This window comes from Callorhinus ursinus, unplaced genomic scaffold (assembly GCF_003265705.2).
Source record: "Callorhinus ursinus isolate GAN/ISIS: 27379988/994484 unplaced genomic scaffold, GSC_fseal_2.0 scaffold10, whole genome shotgun sequence".
Lineage (NCBI taxonomy): Eukaryota > Metazoa > Chordata > Mammalia > Carnivora > Otariidae > Callorhinus > Callorhinus ursinus.
This window is the reverse complement of record NW_027397072.1, coordinates 54278988-54296614: the sequence shown is the minus strand read 5'-3', so window position 1 is coordinate 54296614 and position 17627 is coordinate 54278988. Positions and strand designations below refer to the sequence as shown.

General features: G+C 37.6%; 2 protein-coding genes across 3 annotated transcripts in view; one reads left to right on the top strand and one right to left on the bottom strand.

Annotated features, from left to right (window-relative positions):
- Positions 1-4711: 4711 nt before the first annotated feature.
- On the bottom strand, positions 4712-9376 carry FBXO48 (F-box protein 48). Its single transcript, XM_073897630.1, has 4 exons — positions 9278-9376; positions 8487-8630; positions 7131-7472; positions 4712-6664 (listed from the first exon to the last, which is right to left on the bottom strand). Exons 3-4 carry the CDS (start codon positions 7434-7436, stop codon positions 6503-6505), a joined length of 468 nt encoding a protein of 155 aa, XP_073753731.1. The 5' UTR covers positions 7437-7472; positions 8487-8630; positions 9278-9376; the 3' UTR covers positions 4712-6502.
- Positions 9377-9595: 219 nt separating this feature from the next.
- Positions 9596-17627, top strand: part of APLF (aprataxin and PNKP like factor) — an 88704-nt gene continuing 80672 nt past the window's right edge. For both annotated transcript variants that reach the window (XM_025868553.2, XM_025868552.2), the window contains exon 1: positions 9596-9900. Coding sequence is in view for 1 of the 2 variants with exons in the window: in XM_025868552.2 (XP_025724337.1) it covers positions 9805-9900 (96 nt within the window). In the remaining variant the exon portion in view is untranslated. The remainder of the gene's footprint in view (positions 9901-17627) is intronic.

Here is a 17627-nt window from a genome sequence, read left to right as displayed (position 1 = left end):
CCTGCTCAGCGGGGAGTCTGCTTCTCCCTCTGACCCTCTTCCCTCTCGTGCTCTCTCTCATTCTCTCTCTCAAATAAATAAATAAAATCTTTAAAAAAATTTTATTTCCATATGTTCATGTTGTGTTATTAAATTCATCAACTGAACCACCCAGGCACCCCTGTGTTATTAAATTCATGTGAATAGAAAAAAAGTTAATCTTTGTGAGCGAATGGTTTTTTTATCCTTATATAGTTTTGTAAAAAATCTCTAGTAGTGCATTTTCCCTTAAAGTTTAATTTGTCTGATATTAGGTGTACCAACTTTCCTTTGGTTGCTGTTTGCACAGTATATAATTTTCCATCTTTTTACTTTAAACTTTTATGTATCTCTATGTTGTTGTTGTTTTTTTTTTTTTTAAGATTTTATTTATTTGTCAGAGAGGCAGAACGAGAGAGGGAACACAAGCAGGGGGAGTGGGAGAGGGAGAAGCAGGCTTCCTGCTGAACAGGGAGCCTGACATGGGGCTCCATCCCAAGACCCTGGGATCATGACCTGAACCGAAGGCAGACGCTTAATGACTGAGCCACCCAGGCGTCCCTGTATCCTTATGTTTTGATGTATCTCTTATAAAATGCCTATAGTTTTAAAAAATGCAATCTGGTCTCTTTATCTTTTCATTAGAGCATTTAGTGTACTTATATTAACTATAATTACAGATATATTTGGGTTGAAAATTCCCATCTTACTATTTTGTTTATTCTGCTTGTTTTATGTCACTGTCTTTTCTTGTGTTCATTATTTTTAAATTATTCCATTTTACCTTGATAGTTACATTTTAGTTTGGTAGTTATATATTACTTTACAATTCCTTCAGAGTTTACCATAGAGATTACTTCACATACCTATTACTTTCCAAAGCAGAGCATTAATTGGCTTTTTTACTTTCTTCTCAGACAATGCAAGAAATTTGAATTTTAATCCCATTTATGTCTTCCCTACTTAAATGCCATTGTTATCCTGTAATTTTAATTCACTTTGTATTTTATTATTGTCTTATGCTTGTTATTCATTGAGATTTGTCCACATATTTACCACTTTTCTTGCTTCCTAGTGTTTCCTATACTTCAACCAGATGAAATCTGGGAACATATTCCTTTTACCTTTTGAATAGAAGTCTGTTCATGAAGAGCTCTCTCAAGATTTTTTGTTCTTGAGCATGTCTTTGCTTCATCTTCCTTTTTGAGAAGTATTTCTTCTGGGTACAGAATTCTAGGTTGGTGGTTTGCTTCTTCTGAAAGTTTCTTTGAAGATAACATTTTTTTTGTTCTTGTTAAGAAAAAAAAAAAAACATTCAATTTAATTATTGCTCATCCAGAGGTAGTTTTCCTTTCTCTTTGGCTGCTGTCATTTTTCTCTTGGTCTTTACTTTTTAGCAGATTTACTGTGTTACAGTTTAGTGAGTATATGATTTATTTAACATGTTTGCAGATTGTAGGGCTTCTTGAATTTATGAATTGTGGTTTCTCATCAGTTTTAGAAAGTTCGTAGCTGTCCTTGCTTCAAAATTGCTTCTGCCTCATTCTATCCCGTCTTGTCTTCTTGGTCTCTAACTACACATATATTAGACCTTCACACTTTATTAATATTTTCCCACTGCCCTCTGTTCTGTATTTTTCATTCTTTTTCTCTCCTTACTTCATTCTGGATATTTTCTTTGCTCCTATCTTCAGATTCACGAATGCTTTCCCCTCTCTTCAGCTGGGTTTAATCTGCTGTTAAATAGCAGATCACTTTTTTTAACATTGCTTTTTTTAATGTGCCATTCTTTTTAGTTGTAAAATTCCCGCTTGGCTCTTTTTATTATTTTCAGTCCTTTTGTTGAAATTTTCAGCATACCTTTTATCTCATTGATTACCTCAAGCTTTGTTATTTTGGAGGCTTCATCTGATAACTCCAACTGTGGGTCTTTTCTATTGTGTCTTTCTGTTTTTATTTATGTTATCATGACCCCTTATTTATATGTGTGTCTGTACGTGTGTGTGTATGCATCAGACACTGATTTTAAAAAATGTTCGCAGACATAATGCGAAGTCTACAAAGTTGATATCTTTCTCCAGGGAGGACTTTTTTTGCTTCTGCCAGCTGTCTGGGGCATTATTATTCTGGGATCCTCAGATGCCAGTTTCAGAGACTGAGGTGTTTTGAAAGTGCATGATTCTCTTGTGAGATTTTGTGTACTTCCAGGCCACTCCCATTCCTATGGCTGCTTAGGGTGGAGTCCTTCTGGGTCCCAAACTACAAGAGGGGAGTTACTAAGGAGAGGGTTTCCTCATTCTCCTACTCTTAGTGAGTCCTAGATTCCACTCATTGTCCTCATAATCTTGAGAAGCTTTCAGAATCTGTTTAATCTTGCAGTTGCTCTTGCAGAAATTGGCAAATGCTCCATGGTAAGATTAATCTTAATCATGGGCTTACCTCTCTGCTTCTCTTTCTTTTTCCAGAAACTGGTCTAATATTTCTTTACTACATTGTTAACTCTATGATGCCTTCAGGTAGAATAAATTTTTTTGCTTCAGGTTTTCAAGTTGTCCTATGTAGGAAGGCTTAGAATTAACTGTTCTACTATTAGCAGAAATGTTAAGTTCTATATGTCTAATATTGATTTCCTCTCATTTTCTAGATATTTGTACGGGAGGTGTTCCCTGTTAATCTTAGTCCTTCGTGTTGCTTCAGTGTAGGGACTAAGTGTCAAAATTATAAAAGGCACTATACTCTAGTGGTTCAAAACTTTGTCTCTGAAGTCAAAGAGATTTGGGTTTAAATAGTGGCTTTACATCTTCTTACATTGATATTTAGATTAACTGCAAAATACCTTGAAGATGACTTCTTGTGTTCTTTGAAAGTCTAATTATGAAGATGAAATAAGAAAATGTTATAAAGCATTTAGCATAGGGTCAGTCAAAGGGGAATACTCTAGAAACAGGTTCTTGAAAAAAGAAATTTTGGCTTTATGGGAAAATATCCCTTTGAACGGAGAGATCTGATGATTACCACCTCAATCAAATAATCAGACTTACTCTGTCACACAGTAAAACAATCAGACATTATGTGCCTTTTAATGTGGTGCATTAAGAAGCCTATTACATCCACCATAATTGCTAAATATGTTTTACCTGAATCAAATCATGAAGAGATGATCAGACAAATCATTTACAGAACATTCTATAAGAAAACCAACCTGAATTCTTAAAAAAAAAAACCCAACAAGTCAATATTCTGAAAAACAAAACCAATGGCAGCATGATGCTTCTGGTTAAAAGAGATTAAGGGGACATAAAAAATGATATGCACTTGTAAACCTTGTTTGGGTCCTGAATTGGAAAAAAAACCTATATATTTTTGTGGCCATTAAGAAAATTTAAATAAGGATTGTAAATTAGATTATATTATTGAATCAATATAAAAATTTTAGATGTGATGATGGTATTGCATATAGGAGAATGTACTTATTCTTAGGAGATGCATGTTGACGTATTTAGGGGTAAAGTATCATCATGTCTGCAACTTAGTTTCCAAAGCTTCAGCAAAAATAAATAATAAATAAAACAAATGTGGAAATGTTAACAACTGGTATATCTAGGTGAGGATATACATGAGTTTTTTGTCATATATTTTTACTTTTCTGTGTTTGAAATTTTTCAAAATAAAAAGTTGGGGGAACATTCTTGGCTTCTTCATTCAAGTTACTCAATCTCAGGTAAGTTTTTAATTCATTCAATAAAAATTTATTGAGCACTTACTGCATGTTACATACTCATAGGTGCTGGGGGGTGGTGACGAACTACATAGATAAGATCATTCTCTAATTTTCATTTTCCTCATCCATAGAAAGGGTGTAGCATAATAGTATCCCCTATAGAAGCACTATGCTTGGTTCCGAGTAGGTACTCAATAACTGTTGGCTATTACAATTAATCAACTTTCTCCATTGTTGACCTAATTTCATCTATTTGATGATTTCAGTCTTTCAATTCTACTGTAAATAAAAATGTGTGCTCTTTCATCTTATGTATTCTTCCCATGATGTTACTAGTCGTCTTATTTTTGTTATTATTAGGGCATTTGAAGTTTTGGAGAGAAGATATTATATGAAATCAAAGCAAAGATGAAATTAAAGTGGTTAGTGGTATATTTTTCAAATTAGGCTTTTATTTACTTGGGTATTCTAAGGTCTAAAGCTTATATTCATACAGATTTTATTGGTGATTATGTTCTGGTCTAAGACTGGGTTATAGACTAGAAGCAACTAAAGAAAGGTTTCTAAATTAAAAAAAATACTAGCTCTTGAACTGATTAAATATCAGATAACACTGGAAACTCCTTAATACTCTATGCCAACAATATTCTATGTTGTTGTTCTATGCAACAACGAAACTGTGCCTATGTAACATGTTATTTTATCTATGAGTAAGAGCACTCCTTCCCTCCATTCTACTCCACCCACTCATGTTCTCAGATGCTAATGGCTTGGTCTGATAAATGTACAGTTCATTCTAGGCCCATACCATAAAATTTATCATTAAGTTACCAAACTTTCCTTTCTGTGTAGAATATGATCATAGCTTATAACTTATTATATAAAATAATTTTAATGCTACAGTACTAAAAACAACCAAACTAAAGATTATTCATATAACTTGCAAAATCATACTTAAAACTCATTGGGGTGACCTAATAATTGAAAATAAGTGATACTTTTGGGTTAAGTTGATTTTCAGGTGTTTATTCCAAGACATAAAACAAAACATTTCTATTTTCCTGTTTCTCTCTTACAGCTTTTGAGAAGACTAAAACAATTATTCATGTATTTGCATTAATAGTAAGCATCCCATCTACCTTATGGGTTGCACACTGCATTTCAGTACAGTCTTGTCCACTAACAATATAGCAAATTATTTTTATTATACAATCTGGGTAGGATTAAAATAAATAATACAGAAATAATTTAACAAATCTTTATGGAATACCTACTGTATTCCAGGTTCGGGGAACATAAAAATAAATAAATGGTCCCTGCCTTCAAGAAGCTCACAGTCTAACAGGGGAGGCAGACAAATAAAACAGATACATTTTAATGTAGTAGACAGCTTTAAGAGTGGTATGTGCAAAGAACTATGGGAACTCCATTGAAGGTCACTTAATCCAGAATGGTAGGATCTAGAGATGGTTTCCAGGTCAAGAGGGTAAGTTTTACAAAAGAGTCTGCCAAGAAGAGAGTTTGGTGGGTGGGAGCGTGAGAGGAATTTCTCTAGAAGGGATTGTTAACTAGTCCTAGAGACTGCACTGCCTGATCTTCAAGGCTCCTTCCAGCCGATCCTCACCTGCTTGATCCAACGAGGGGAATTTGTATAGAATGAGGCATCTTTCTGATATTGTGTCTATTTGTTAGATACAGGTTTCCTGGATGCTTCTTTTTTGTGCTATGGAGCACAATTTAAGAAGAAAATGCCATACTAACTAAAATGTTTTGTAGACACTTTTTACTATGATGCTGACCACAGATTCAGAACGAACAATCTGGTATGGTGAGTACTATACCATCTACTTTTAAGAAAAAGAGAACTAAAGTTAAACTGAAGGTTCCTGAAGAGCTATAAACTTAAGTCAGGTATATAGCGTTCTCTAAAATAATATATATTTTTTTCTTTTAAATGTGAGGAAAACAAAAAGGACCTTAAGTCCTTTGCCTTGGTTATCTACGAGGCGTACACTAGATGGTGCTATAAAGCTGTTGGAAAGAAAGCTTTTACCAAGAAAAACAGTGTGGCAGTTCAAGTGTTACCGGAAACTTTCCATTGTCCCTGAGAGCAGTTCCAGGTCTGTAGGCAAGTAATGGGAATCTTAGTCTCACAAGTTTTAGCCTTCTGATCAGGTTAATTTTAAACTAAACCACAAGTTTAACACATTTTAAGATGGGCTCAATGTTTGACAATTCAATCTGATTCCACTGAAATAGACATTTTAAGTTATTGAAATATAAGTGTATTACACTCTACATTTAAATATATAGTGATTAATTTCATTTAGGTAGTCTTCCTAGTGTTGTCTACTTCCAGTTAAGAGCCTAATTATGCCTACTGCTGAATGAATCTCTAATCAGTTTCTTCAAATGGTTTCCTGAATGTTTGAATTACTATTCAGTAGAAAATACCAATCAAACTCTCTTGTCATTAGAGTACTGCAATATGCTGATACAAATACATGAAGCAATACATTTTGAAATCACTCTATCCGTATAGTATTTCCTACATACACAACATTTCATGATTTTTCTACCTTACAATAAAACCAGAAAAATTTTTATGAAAGTACAGAATAAAAACAAAGTTTGACTTTCATAATATCTTCTACTTAGTTTTCTTTTAAATGTTAACCATTAAAATGGTAAACAAAAAAATGAACCTAAGAGTCATTTTTGTTTGAAAGTCTCAGAGTTACAAGATCTTTGTAGTTTTCTGGCTTATCTTTCCAGTTCTGCTTCTAGAATCTCCCCCCATGTATCTACATCCATTGGGTACATGATTTTTTCTGGTAGGCTCAGAGGAGAACATATGTTGCTGTATCTGCCACTTAGCCATTCGTGTTTCACTTTACTCTTCTGGTAATTCCTCAATAGTATTACCTGAAAGAGGTAAATCATCACTGTTAAAGAATGTAGTAGGTGGTTGGTCAGTGAGTTTGTTTAAAACTAGAGGAGCTGATTGACAGGGCTGAAAAGAAGATTAAGTATTTACACTGATACACACATATACTAATAAATGTGTTGTGTGTGTATGTGTGTGTGTGGGCGTATGTATCCGTGTACATAAGCAAAATGAGCCATGGAATTTGCTGTGAGTTTTGGATAAAGTAGAATGAAGTAGCTAACAGAGGAATGTGCCTAAATTTAGGATTTAAAGAAATGTAAAAGGATGGATGGGATGGTGTGGTTTGTAGGAGAAGAATAATTCAACTTCAACTCCAAAAGCCAACACGCTCTGTATGCCACTCCGTCTCTGAAATCCTACCTCCTCAGGCAGAAGGTGGGGTTGGCTCAAACCTACCACCATATTGTCAAGAACACTGCAGACTACAAAGACTAAACTTACTCTCCAGGAATATCCACTTTCTAGATCATCGTCTATTTCTCTTTGGCACACAGCTCTTAGAGTCAAGCAATGAGGTTTCCACAAGGAGTCACTGTTTCTTACTGTGTTATTCCAGCTCCTGCAGGTTACTGAAGCCCTGCACAAACTCCGAATGTCTAGCTGACTGAAAATTTTAAAAGTAACTTCTGGAGGCAGCAGTTCAACAAAGTTATTTTGACTCTCTTTTTTTTCCTTCTCAGCATCCACAGAATTCGATTCTATGCCAGAAAGTCTTGAATTATTGTTCCTCTTGGAGTTTTTCTGCATAGCTTGATGTTTTAGCAGATTATCCTCATATGTAACCTAGAAGGCAAAGTTTAAACATGCTCAGTCTCTTCAGATCAGATGACAGAACCTACTCTGAACCAGATACATTCTGGGTATGATTGAAAGAACCTTAACTTTGAGTTTTTCAACCTGTAAAATGGGGCCAATGATGCATCTCTCCTGTGTGTTCTTACAGGGATTAACAGGGATTATGTGTAAAGCATCTAGCTTCACATCTGAATTGCACATGGGAGGCACTCAACACATGTTACTTCCCTTCTTCTTTGAAAATGTTTTTAGTAAATGGGTTTGTTTCTAAACATTTGTTTTTCTGCTCCCAGAGAACATTATCTAAAAAAGAGAAGTGATTCTTCACAGACTATAATTTGAGTTTAATAGTAGAAATGACTATTGTGGGAACCTATTTGATTCCAAGCATTTGTCAAAAATACTTCTGAAAAATGTGTATGATTCAATTCTCTTCAACTCCTAAATACTTGTCTGTGGGCGCTGATGCCTTGTCATTCAGTTCTTCATCTACAATCTATGATTTAATCATAAATCTGATGGACTTTTGTAGTATATATAATTATTTATCTACTTGTACCTAATGGGTAGGTGCTCACAGATGACATAAATACTATCTGAAACGGACAGGAGGTTGAAGTCCAGGTTATAATGACACAAGGTCTCAAATATTCAGTACAGTTATAAGATTAGTGTTTTAGAAATGGCCTCTTGAAGCTATCCTACATGCATAATTATGTAACTAACAGCTATAAACAATGTTTATAATTCAGCTAGGTACAGCATATAATTAAAGATGGGTTGACTTCCAAAATCAGTTGAGAGCATGGAGCTTTTTGCATATAAAGACAGCTCATATTAAAAATCAGTTTATTCCGTGCTGCACTTTCTTTTATAATGGGTGTGTGTGTGTGTGTGTGTGTGTGTGTGTGTGTGTGTGTGACAGTGCAGGAAGAGGGGTTTGTTAAATACTTTTTTTTAATTCGGCTAATGATTATTCCCCTTTCTAGACATGTTACTCACCTATGTTTCTGGACTTGCCAAGGCCACAGTTGCTCCCATTCATTTGGTTGTTTATGATCCGAATTAGCTTTGGTGGTTAGAATTTTAATGCCTCTGCTCAACAGAGAACTTCCTCTCGAAGTTTTGGGGAAGTAAGAAAGCAAACTGATAGAAACAAATTCATGAGTCAAGAGCAAGTTTTTGCCACGGAACTCATCTCTCTCACCATCAAACAAACCAAGCCAAACTACTATATTCTTGAACAAAATTTCATATTAAGAGAACATTACCGTGCATTTAAACATTTGTTACTTGTCCCAGAATCTCAATGGTGAATAAAATGCATCCTCTCGTTACAGTTCTTCCCCAGGAGGCAAATGAATTTTTTGAATTTAACAGTTGGGGGTACCTTGGTGAGGTTCTTAAACTCCCACTAGGCATCTTCTTTTAAGTCCAGTTTTGCCTGGATACCTGGACAACTATTCCTCTTCTGCCCCTTCTTGTTTATGAACCATACTTTGCTGAATTACCTCTCTAGTTCGGTAAGAGCTCGCCCCTTTTCCGGTGTCACAAGGAGGGAGGGATAGGGAGGCAGCGCAGACCAACCCCGCAGGTCGGAAGGAATGACCCCACATCCCACTGAGCCACCCTCCTTGAGGGTCTGGCGCAGTCTGCAGCTGCCCGAGTCCAAAGAACACGGAGCAATGACAAGCGACAATAACAACCGTCAGCACCGACTGTCACCGCAGTTCTAGGGAGCTGAGCCGAAGCTGAGCCGTCCAGACGTCTGCTGGAAGGGAAGACCCTCCTACCTCCAGTGCCTCGGTAGCTCCTCCAGCGAATTAAATCCTTTGGAATTCGAATCCTTCGCCATAGTCCCTCCAGTCCCGCCCACTGTAGCTCCGCCTTGCTGACTCGGATTTCGTACAGGCGTAGAGAGATGCGCGCGTTGCCTTTTGGGAGTGGTAGTTTTACCAGGGCGTCTCAGCTCAGCAAGAGAGGAGAAGGAGGCGCCAAGGACTACAGGGCCCGGCATCCTCCACGGCGGGTGGGCGGTGAGAAAGGGTAGGGGGGTGGTTAACCCGGGCTTTTAAAAAATAATTTGGAGGCGGAGTGTTGGAAGAATCCTGGCGCGCGTCACGGGTCGGGGAGGGGAGGCGGGACTCGGACGCGGAGCTGGGGCCTCGGCTGAGCGAGGCCTGGAGACACTCGAGCGGAGCCTGTGCTCCCCCTCCCCCTGCGTTTTTCTGAGGGCCTGCCTTGGCCCCGCGCGTGTCCATGGAAGGCGGAAACGGCTGCGGGGACCGTCTCCTTGCGAAGGGGTGTAGTCCTCGCCGCCATGTCCGGGGGCTTCGAGCTGCAGCCGCAGGACGGCGGCCCCCGGGTGGCCCTGGCCCCCGGGGAGACGGTGATCGGCCGCGGGCCGCTGCTGGGAGTAAGTGTGGCAGGGAGGCTCTGCCGGACCCAGAGAGCCGTGCGAGGTCCTCGCTGTTTCCTGAAGCCCTACTCCCCGTTTCTGGCTTCCCCACCACACCGGCCCTGCATGTCTGGATTTTAGAAGTTTGGGAGCAGCACGTTTTTCAGTCAGCTTTAATCAACTCACAAACGTTTCCTTATGTTGCCTTTAAAAAGCACGGACTTGTATTATCATTATTACATTCTTATCCAGAGGTCGGCAAACTAAAGTCCCTGAGTCCAAATCCAGCCTGTTTTTATACGGGCCCACGTAGTAAGAATGGTTCTTAAGTTTTTAAAATGTGAAATGTAACAAAAAGCCTGCTAGCCTTTCAGGGAGAATAATTGGCCCAAGGGTTGAGGATATTGTCTCTTGGCCTGACAAGCTACGGTATTTATAGTAGAATCTGGCCCTTTACAGAAAAAGTTTGCCAACCTCTGATCTTAATCTTTCCTAGAACAATTTCTTTTAAGCTTTTGGCCTCTTGTCGGACTGCATGAGCCTTACTTTTGCTCTAATAGTCTTTTTCAATAATATCAGCAGCTAAGCCTTACGTAGTGTGTAATGTTCCTGGCGGTGATCTAAGGACTTTACCTATACCAGCTTTTTAACCCATTCAAAATCCTCTGAAGTTAGGTGCTCTTATCTTCATTGTTCGGATGAGAAAATGGAGCCATAGAGTGTTTATTTAAAGGGCACACAAAAGATTTCGGACACGTAGTGCCACTGAGCTATATATTCTCTACCCTCTTTAGGATGTTTAGGAGTTTGAAAATTTTCCGGTTGCATTTTGGAATTTATAGGTCTCTACCTCAAACATATGTTGTCGTTTTAACATTCAGCATTTCTTTAGTGCCTACTCTTTGTAGCACATCTGCAGATGGTAGCACTGTGGTGTTACAAAGATGAATGAGATGTGGGTCTCTGCTCTCTAGAAGTTTTCTCTTAGGCTCTGGAGACAAACCTGTGTTAGTGAGCTAATATCAGAGTAAAGAGTGTGGACTATTGTCCTGGCTAACCTGCAGTGTCTAAGTGGAACCATTGATATTAGCCTTAGGACCCTTCTCTGAGAGGAAAAGGAGTGGTAATTGGGGGTTCCGATGTGGACATCTGTCCTAAAGCGGTGTGTGTATATGTGTTCATGTGCATACGTGTATATGCAGTAAAATTATTGAGAAAGTTAAAGTTTACATGCCGTTTATTTTATTTATTTTTATTAACATATAATGTATTATTTGTTTCAGAGGTACAGATCTGTGATTCAACAGTCTTACACAATTCACAGCGCTCACTATAGCACATACCCTCCCCAGTGCCCATCACCCAGCCACCCCATCCCTCCCACCCCCCTCTACTCCAGCAACCCTCAGTTTGTTTCCTGAGATTAAGAGTCTCTTATGGTGCTGTTAATTTTTTTTACTGGACAAGTAATTACATGTTTAGGTAATATTCTGTTACTTTTCTCCATAGTTTAACTTAAACATTTGAGAGAACTGCCTGGGAGTTTTTTTTTCCTTCCACCCTCCCTCTTCTCTTTCTCCATATATATGAAATTTTAGAGTATGTGCTTCATCTAAAAATCTTATGTCTGGTGACAATTGAGTTTTGATTTGCTTAACAAATTGTATCACCAGTACAGAGTACTGTGGATCTGGTTAAAAGATCGATGAATTTTAGGCTTATGTTTTATAAACATGGCAACAGATTACAGACGCTTTCATTGTTTGTAGCTTGATCTTTGTATTATAGGCTTGCTAAGGTGAGATGAGCCTAGTTGGTTTCTGTCTTAAAATGGTAAGGAGTAGAAAAGGAGTAGAAAGTTAGTCTCTCTGGTCAGAATTTTGCTTCTCCTTTTCAAATAATCATTCAGTGATGAGATTCTCTTGCCAAGTTTGGCAGCTATTAGAAGTGGTTATGAACAATGTCCTAAATGTGTTGAAGGAAAAATTTGAAGAACAAACAAATCAGTTTGTGGTTTTAAAGATTTTGGAGCTGTCGTGTTTCTTTCTTTGCAGTGGTTAAAACTCAACATGATTGAGGTGACTGGGTGGCTCAGTTGGTTAAGCGTCTGCCTTCCGCTCAGGTCTTATCTCCGGGGCAGGGTCTTGGGATTGAGTCCTGCCAGGCTCCCTGCTCAGTGGGTCTGCTTCTTCCTCTCCCTCTGTGCCTCCCCGCCCCCCCCCCCCCCCCCTCTCTCTCTCTCTCAAATAAATAAAATCTTAAAAAACAAACAACAACAACTCACTATTGGGGCATGTTTCAAACAGCAGCAATTCCCGTGAGGCTTTTTTTTTTTTTTTGTAGTGTGAGAGAGCAAGGACTTAAAGTAGGAAAATTCAGGAAGTTCATTGTAAATTATTCATAATATAATGATTAATTATTACTATGTGATGATTAATAATGATGATTTTGGAACTCACTTAACAAGTCATGTTTTTTGGAGATAAGTTTCACAAGCCTTCATGGCCGTACAAGTATAAAGGTTTATAATTCCAGTGTGTAAAATGGGCTTGGTGGTGAAACAATTTGATAAGAATGTCTTTACATCTTTACAGTGGCAGGAAAACCCTTACAGATAACAGAGCACAGTGAAATTTAATTTTCTTGTGCCGTTTGCTTTAGTGGGGGTCATCAGTGAACCCAAGGTCTTTGGTTACTTTACTAGGTTGTATTCTGTTTTATGGTCCATACCAGTTAAAGGTTTTACAGCAGAATGAATCTCCATGGAATTATCCTGGTGAAAACAGCCAATCCCAAAGGTTACATATTGTATGAATTTATTTATATAACGTTATTAAAATGATAAATTATAAATATGGAGAACAGATTCCTGGTTGCCAGGAGTTACAAGAAGGGGGAAGGGGAGTAGGAGGGAGTTGGTATGGCTATAACACAGCAACATGAGGGATTTTTGTGGTGATGGAAATGTTTTGTATCTTGACTATATCAATATCAATATCTGGATGGGATATTGTATTATAGTGTTGCAAGATGTTACCACTGGGGAAAACTGGGGATAATGGTACAAGAGATTTTTCTGTATTGTATCTTCCAGTTATAGGTGAACATACAATTATCTTAAATAAAAAATTTACTTTTAAAAAAGGTTTTACAGTACAGCATCTCAAGCAACAGACTACCTTTAGGCCAAATTATTTACTTTATAGTTTTTCTTAAATAAAGCTGATTATACTCTTTTTTAAAAGCTGGTTATACCATTAAGTGAAAACTACTATTTCTGATTTCAAATTTTCCTTTTTCTGTTTTGATAGGGATTATATGACACATTTCTTTCTGATCTTTTTCCTCCAAGGGAATAGGACAACAGGGCTATCTAGTTAGTCTTCCTAATGGCAGGTGTAATGGAATTGACTGCTTTGATTGAAAAGAGAAGAGGCCCTCAGTTGTGGGTGGAGATAGTCAGGGGCTCTAGTATAGACTCTTTCCTGGCATGGGTTCACCACTTGTAAGAATGCTGTAAGTGTCCTACGAAGTTTACACAAAATAACCAGTAACTGCTCTGGCCTGGCAACTCTGTATTATTTCTGCTTGTTGCAGAAGCTCACTGGCTGTTCTGGAATGCTGGTCCTACCTGGTCCCGAGGGATGTGCCAAGCACTCCTAGCTGCTGGATATTCCTCCCCCCGCCACCAGCCACCTTAATTATTGAGCCTAGTACAGTGCCTGGCACATAGTAGGCTTTCAAAACACATGAACTCTTTCTTTTCCATGTCTCTGCTTTTCATTATACCAACCCTCAAGAACCTACTTGTAACTTAGGTGTGAAAAGGATATAGAATTTTGAAGTGAATTTAAGCGTAGTAAAGAAACAGTGCTATCAACTGCTAAAGTGTATGAAGCAACATTCATGATGGATTAAATGTTAGCATTTTTCCTATTTTATTGACTAATAATTTAGTGAATTCAGAAAGTAGTTGAATATATACCAGTCAGAATGGAGGGGTGAAAGAGAAACAAGTTGTTACTCTCAAGAAACTTAGAGTTTCATAGGTATGAGAGACAGAGAAACAGGTAACTAAACAGTGGTTGCAACCTCAAATGGGGACTAGAGCCAGGTTGGCACCTTGAGTGAGTGAAATTGGAGGGAGTAAGAAAAACAGGGATGATAGTAAATAAATCGCAGCAGTGTCATAGATGACAACTGCCTTAGTTTTGGGAAGGCCACAAGGAAAGGGATCCGTAATGTGGTCCCTGCTATTCACTCCCATACCCACCTGGTAACAGTGACCTATTCTTTTCAAGAGTAGTAAGAAATCTGGATTTTTAGATATAACCTCTGACTTTTCAAAGGTCACATTTAATTAAAAGTTTTGTTTCAGTACCATGAGCCGAACAGAAAAGAATGTTCCATGATACAGAGAGGTATTGGAAGGAACCCTCAGTCAAGATGAGGGGTCAGGGAAGGTTTCAAGAATTCAGTGACGTTGAGCTGACTTTGAAGTGTCAGAACAGTTAGAAGTCTGGTAGGTAGAGAGTCGGTGGTAGAGAGGGAAAGGCCTTCAGGCTAAGTGGATGTATGATGTATGGTTTCCTGCCTCTACGATAGAAAGCGTATGACATATTGGATGAGTGGGTAAGTGCTGACTAGGCTTGTGGGATAATCACATTACATTACTGTTCCCCTTTAACTTACAGAGACATTGCTTTTATATAGGATGTATCTTTCTTTTTTAAAATAGGCTTTATTTTACTGAGCAGTTTTAGGTTCATGGCAGAAGTGAGTGCAAAGTACAGAGAGTTTCCATATATACCTCTGCCTCTTCCCCTCCATATACACACACACAACCTCCCTCACTATCAACATCTTGCACCACAGTGGTGTAGTCGATGAACCTATATTGACTTGTCATTATCATCCAAAGTCCATAGTTTAACACTAAGGTTCACTCTTGGTGCACATTCTTTGGGTTTTAACAAATGTGTAATGACACATATCAACTATTACAGTATCGCATGGAATAGTTTCACTGCCCTAAACATCCTCTGTGTTCTGTCCTTTATTTCTTCTTCTCCCAACCTCTGGCAACTACTGAACTTTTTATTGTCTCCATAGCTTTACCTTTTCTAGAATATTATATAGTTGGAATTATACAGTATGTATATGTAGACTTTCTTAGATTGGTTTCTTTTTTTTTTTTTTTAAGATTTTACTTATTTAAGAGAGAGAGAGCAGGAGCAGGAGAGGGTGGAGAGGTAGAGGAAGAAGCAGACTCCCTGCCGAGTGGGGAGCCCAACTTGACTCGGGGCTCGATTCCAGGACCCTGGCATCATGACCTGAGCCGAAGGCAGACGCTTAACTGACTGAGCCACCCCGGTGCCTCTAGATTGGTTTGTTTCAATTAGTAATGTGTGTTTAAGGTTCCTGCATGTCTTCTCATTGCTTTTTAGTGATGAGTAATATTCCATTGTCTGGATGTTCCACAGTTTATCCATTTACCTACCGAAGGATATCTTGGTTACTCCCAAGTTCTGGCAATTATGAATAAAGCTATTACAAACATCCACGTGCAAGGTTTTGTGTAGACATAAGTTTTTAGTTCATCTGGGTAAAAATACCAAGGAGCTCAATTGCTGGATCATATGGTAAGAGTGTGTTTAGTTTTGTAAGTAGCTGCAACTATCTTTCAATGTGGCTATACCATTTTGCATTCCCATCATTAGTGAATGATTTCCTGTTTTTCCACAATCTCACCAGTATTTTGTGTTGTCAGTGATTTGGGTTTTGGCCATTCTGATAGGTGGTAGGTATATGGTGAATTACTTTTCATATGTGTATATAGTCATATAAATTTCATATATATTTATTTATTTCTAAATGAAGCTCTCTAAACTGTCTCCTGGATACACTCAGCCTGAATATGCCATCTCCTTACATGCCTCCGTACCTCTGTTTGAGTTCCTTCCTCTGGTAATTTTATTCTGTAGGTAGCATTTGGGTATCTGTATTTTTTAAAACTCTGAAGATGATTCTGTTGCAAAATTAGAGTTGGAAACCTCTTCTAGACATACTGATAATGTTTGGCACAGATGATTCTTGAAGAAATGTCTGCTGAACTGAATTAAATAACTATTGAGAAACTTTAATTTACCGAAGTCTCAAGTGAGGGTTTAAACCCAGTTTTGTCTTCCTAAGTTCTGCTTCTGTTTTTACTCATTATGTTGCCTCTGTCATAATATATTCATGATAAGGATGATTCTCACATTTGGGTAGCATTCACTAACTTTGCAAGTAGCATTGCAAGCCAAACAGGTTGGTTGAGTTGAGATTTCAGTGACATCAAGTCAGCACAGTTCCATCATATTGGCTAACAATTCAGCAACCTTGACTTAGGAGTTCAGAAGGTATTGGATTTTACTTTTAAAAATCTAAGTGATCCATATTTCACCAGTATTGTGGATTAAATAGATGTTTGTGAGGTAGCCTGATAACCTAACTACTATTATACAATTAGTCTTATGGGAAAGTATTTCACAAGTTTCAAAGACCATTTCACATCCAGTATATTAATAACCTTTTAAAGAGAGCTTACTGGAGTCTGTCTAGAGACCCTCTGGCAAAAATCAAGTTTGTTTCCTCAAACTTGCCCTTTGCTAATATCAGAAAACGAACTTTGGTACATTCCAAGTGCAATAATATTAAACACTTTGTATCAACTAACTTTTGCCATGTTAAGGAATAAGATGGACTTATCTAATGTTATGACAGAGTTTCAGTGTTGATTGAACTCTGGAGTGTGTTCTGGATCTGATAACTGGGAAGCAGTCTTGATAAGAAAATTTCATGGTTTGTCAACTGGTTTAGAGTAACCAGCCTCCCATCCAAGTACTAACCAGGCCCCACCGTGCTTAACTTCTGAGATCAGAGGAGATTGGGTGTGTTTAGGGTGGTATGGCCATAGACTACAGTAACTAGTCTCTACTTAATTCAAGTCTTAATTTTAGATTTTCTTTACCTGCCACATACACAAGTTTGAGGAAAATATTTTATGTAAATTATGTCTGAAATAGATCCTGTGCTTCTTTAGGTTTATGCGTTTTCTCATAATACAGGCCCAAATCCCATACCAGGGTTTTTTTTATTTTTCTCTACCACAAAAGTTTGAATTTGTCAGTTTTTTATTTTTCTGTTGTTGATAGAGCAAACCAGATAATCTTGTGTGACAGCACTGTAAGTTATAAAGTATTATACAAGAAAATTTTTATTATCTTAAGCATTTGGTGTGTTACGTAATTTATATTGGAAAAAACTAATCTTGCCTCTTCTCTGTTCATTTATGTTTATAGGAGCCAGGCTATATGGGGATATTGTATTTATGAGATACATTATACATGTCTGTGATATTCAGAAATTTCTCTAGGGAAACATTTTAAGAAAAATTAACTGCTGTTGGTTTTTCAGTAAATATATATAGGCAAAAGTGAAATGAAAGATACCATTGTATTCTATTTCAGGATCCAGTAGCTTTGATGCTTTTTCTTTATTCAGGTTTGTTTTTTATTTTTAGAATGTTGGAAATAATAAACAAATAGGTCAGAGACCTTGATTCAAAACATCCAAGCATTTCTGCTAGTAGCATAAGAAAATCTTCATTTTGTTTGACTTCAGTAAATGCTAAAAATAAATATTTGGCAAATCACAGTTCTTTTATGTTTTCATGTCTTTATCTTTTTTAGCACAAACTTCAT

Coding starts and splice junctions, on each gene's coding strand:
- FBXO48 (XM_073897630.1), bottom strand. CDS start 7,436: ATGCAGAAAAACTCCAAGAGGAACAATAATTCAAGACTTTCTGGCATA. Junction 6,665..7,130: donor AAAGTGGATATTCCTGGAGA/GTAAGTTTAGTC, acceptor TACCTCTTTCAG/GTAATACTATTGAGGAATTA.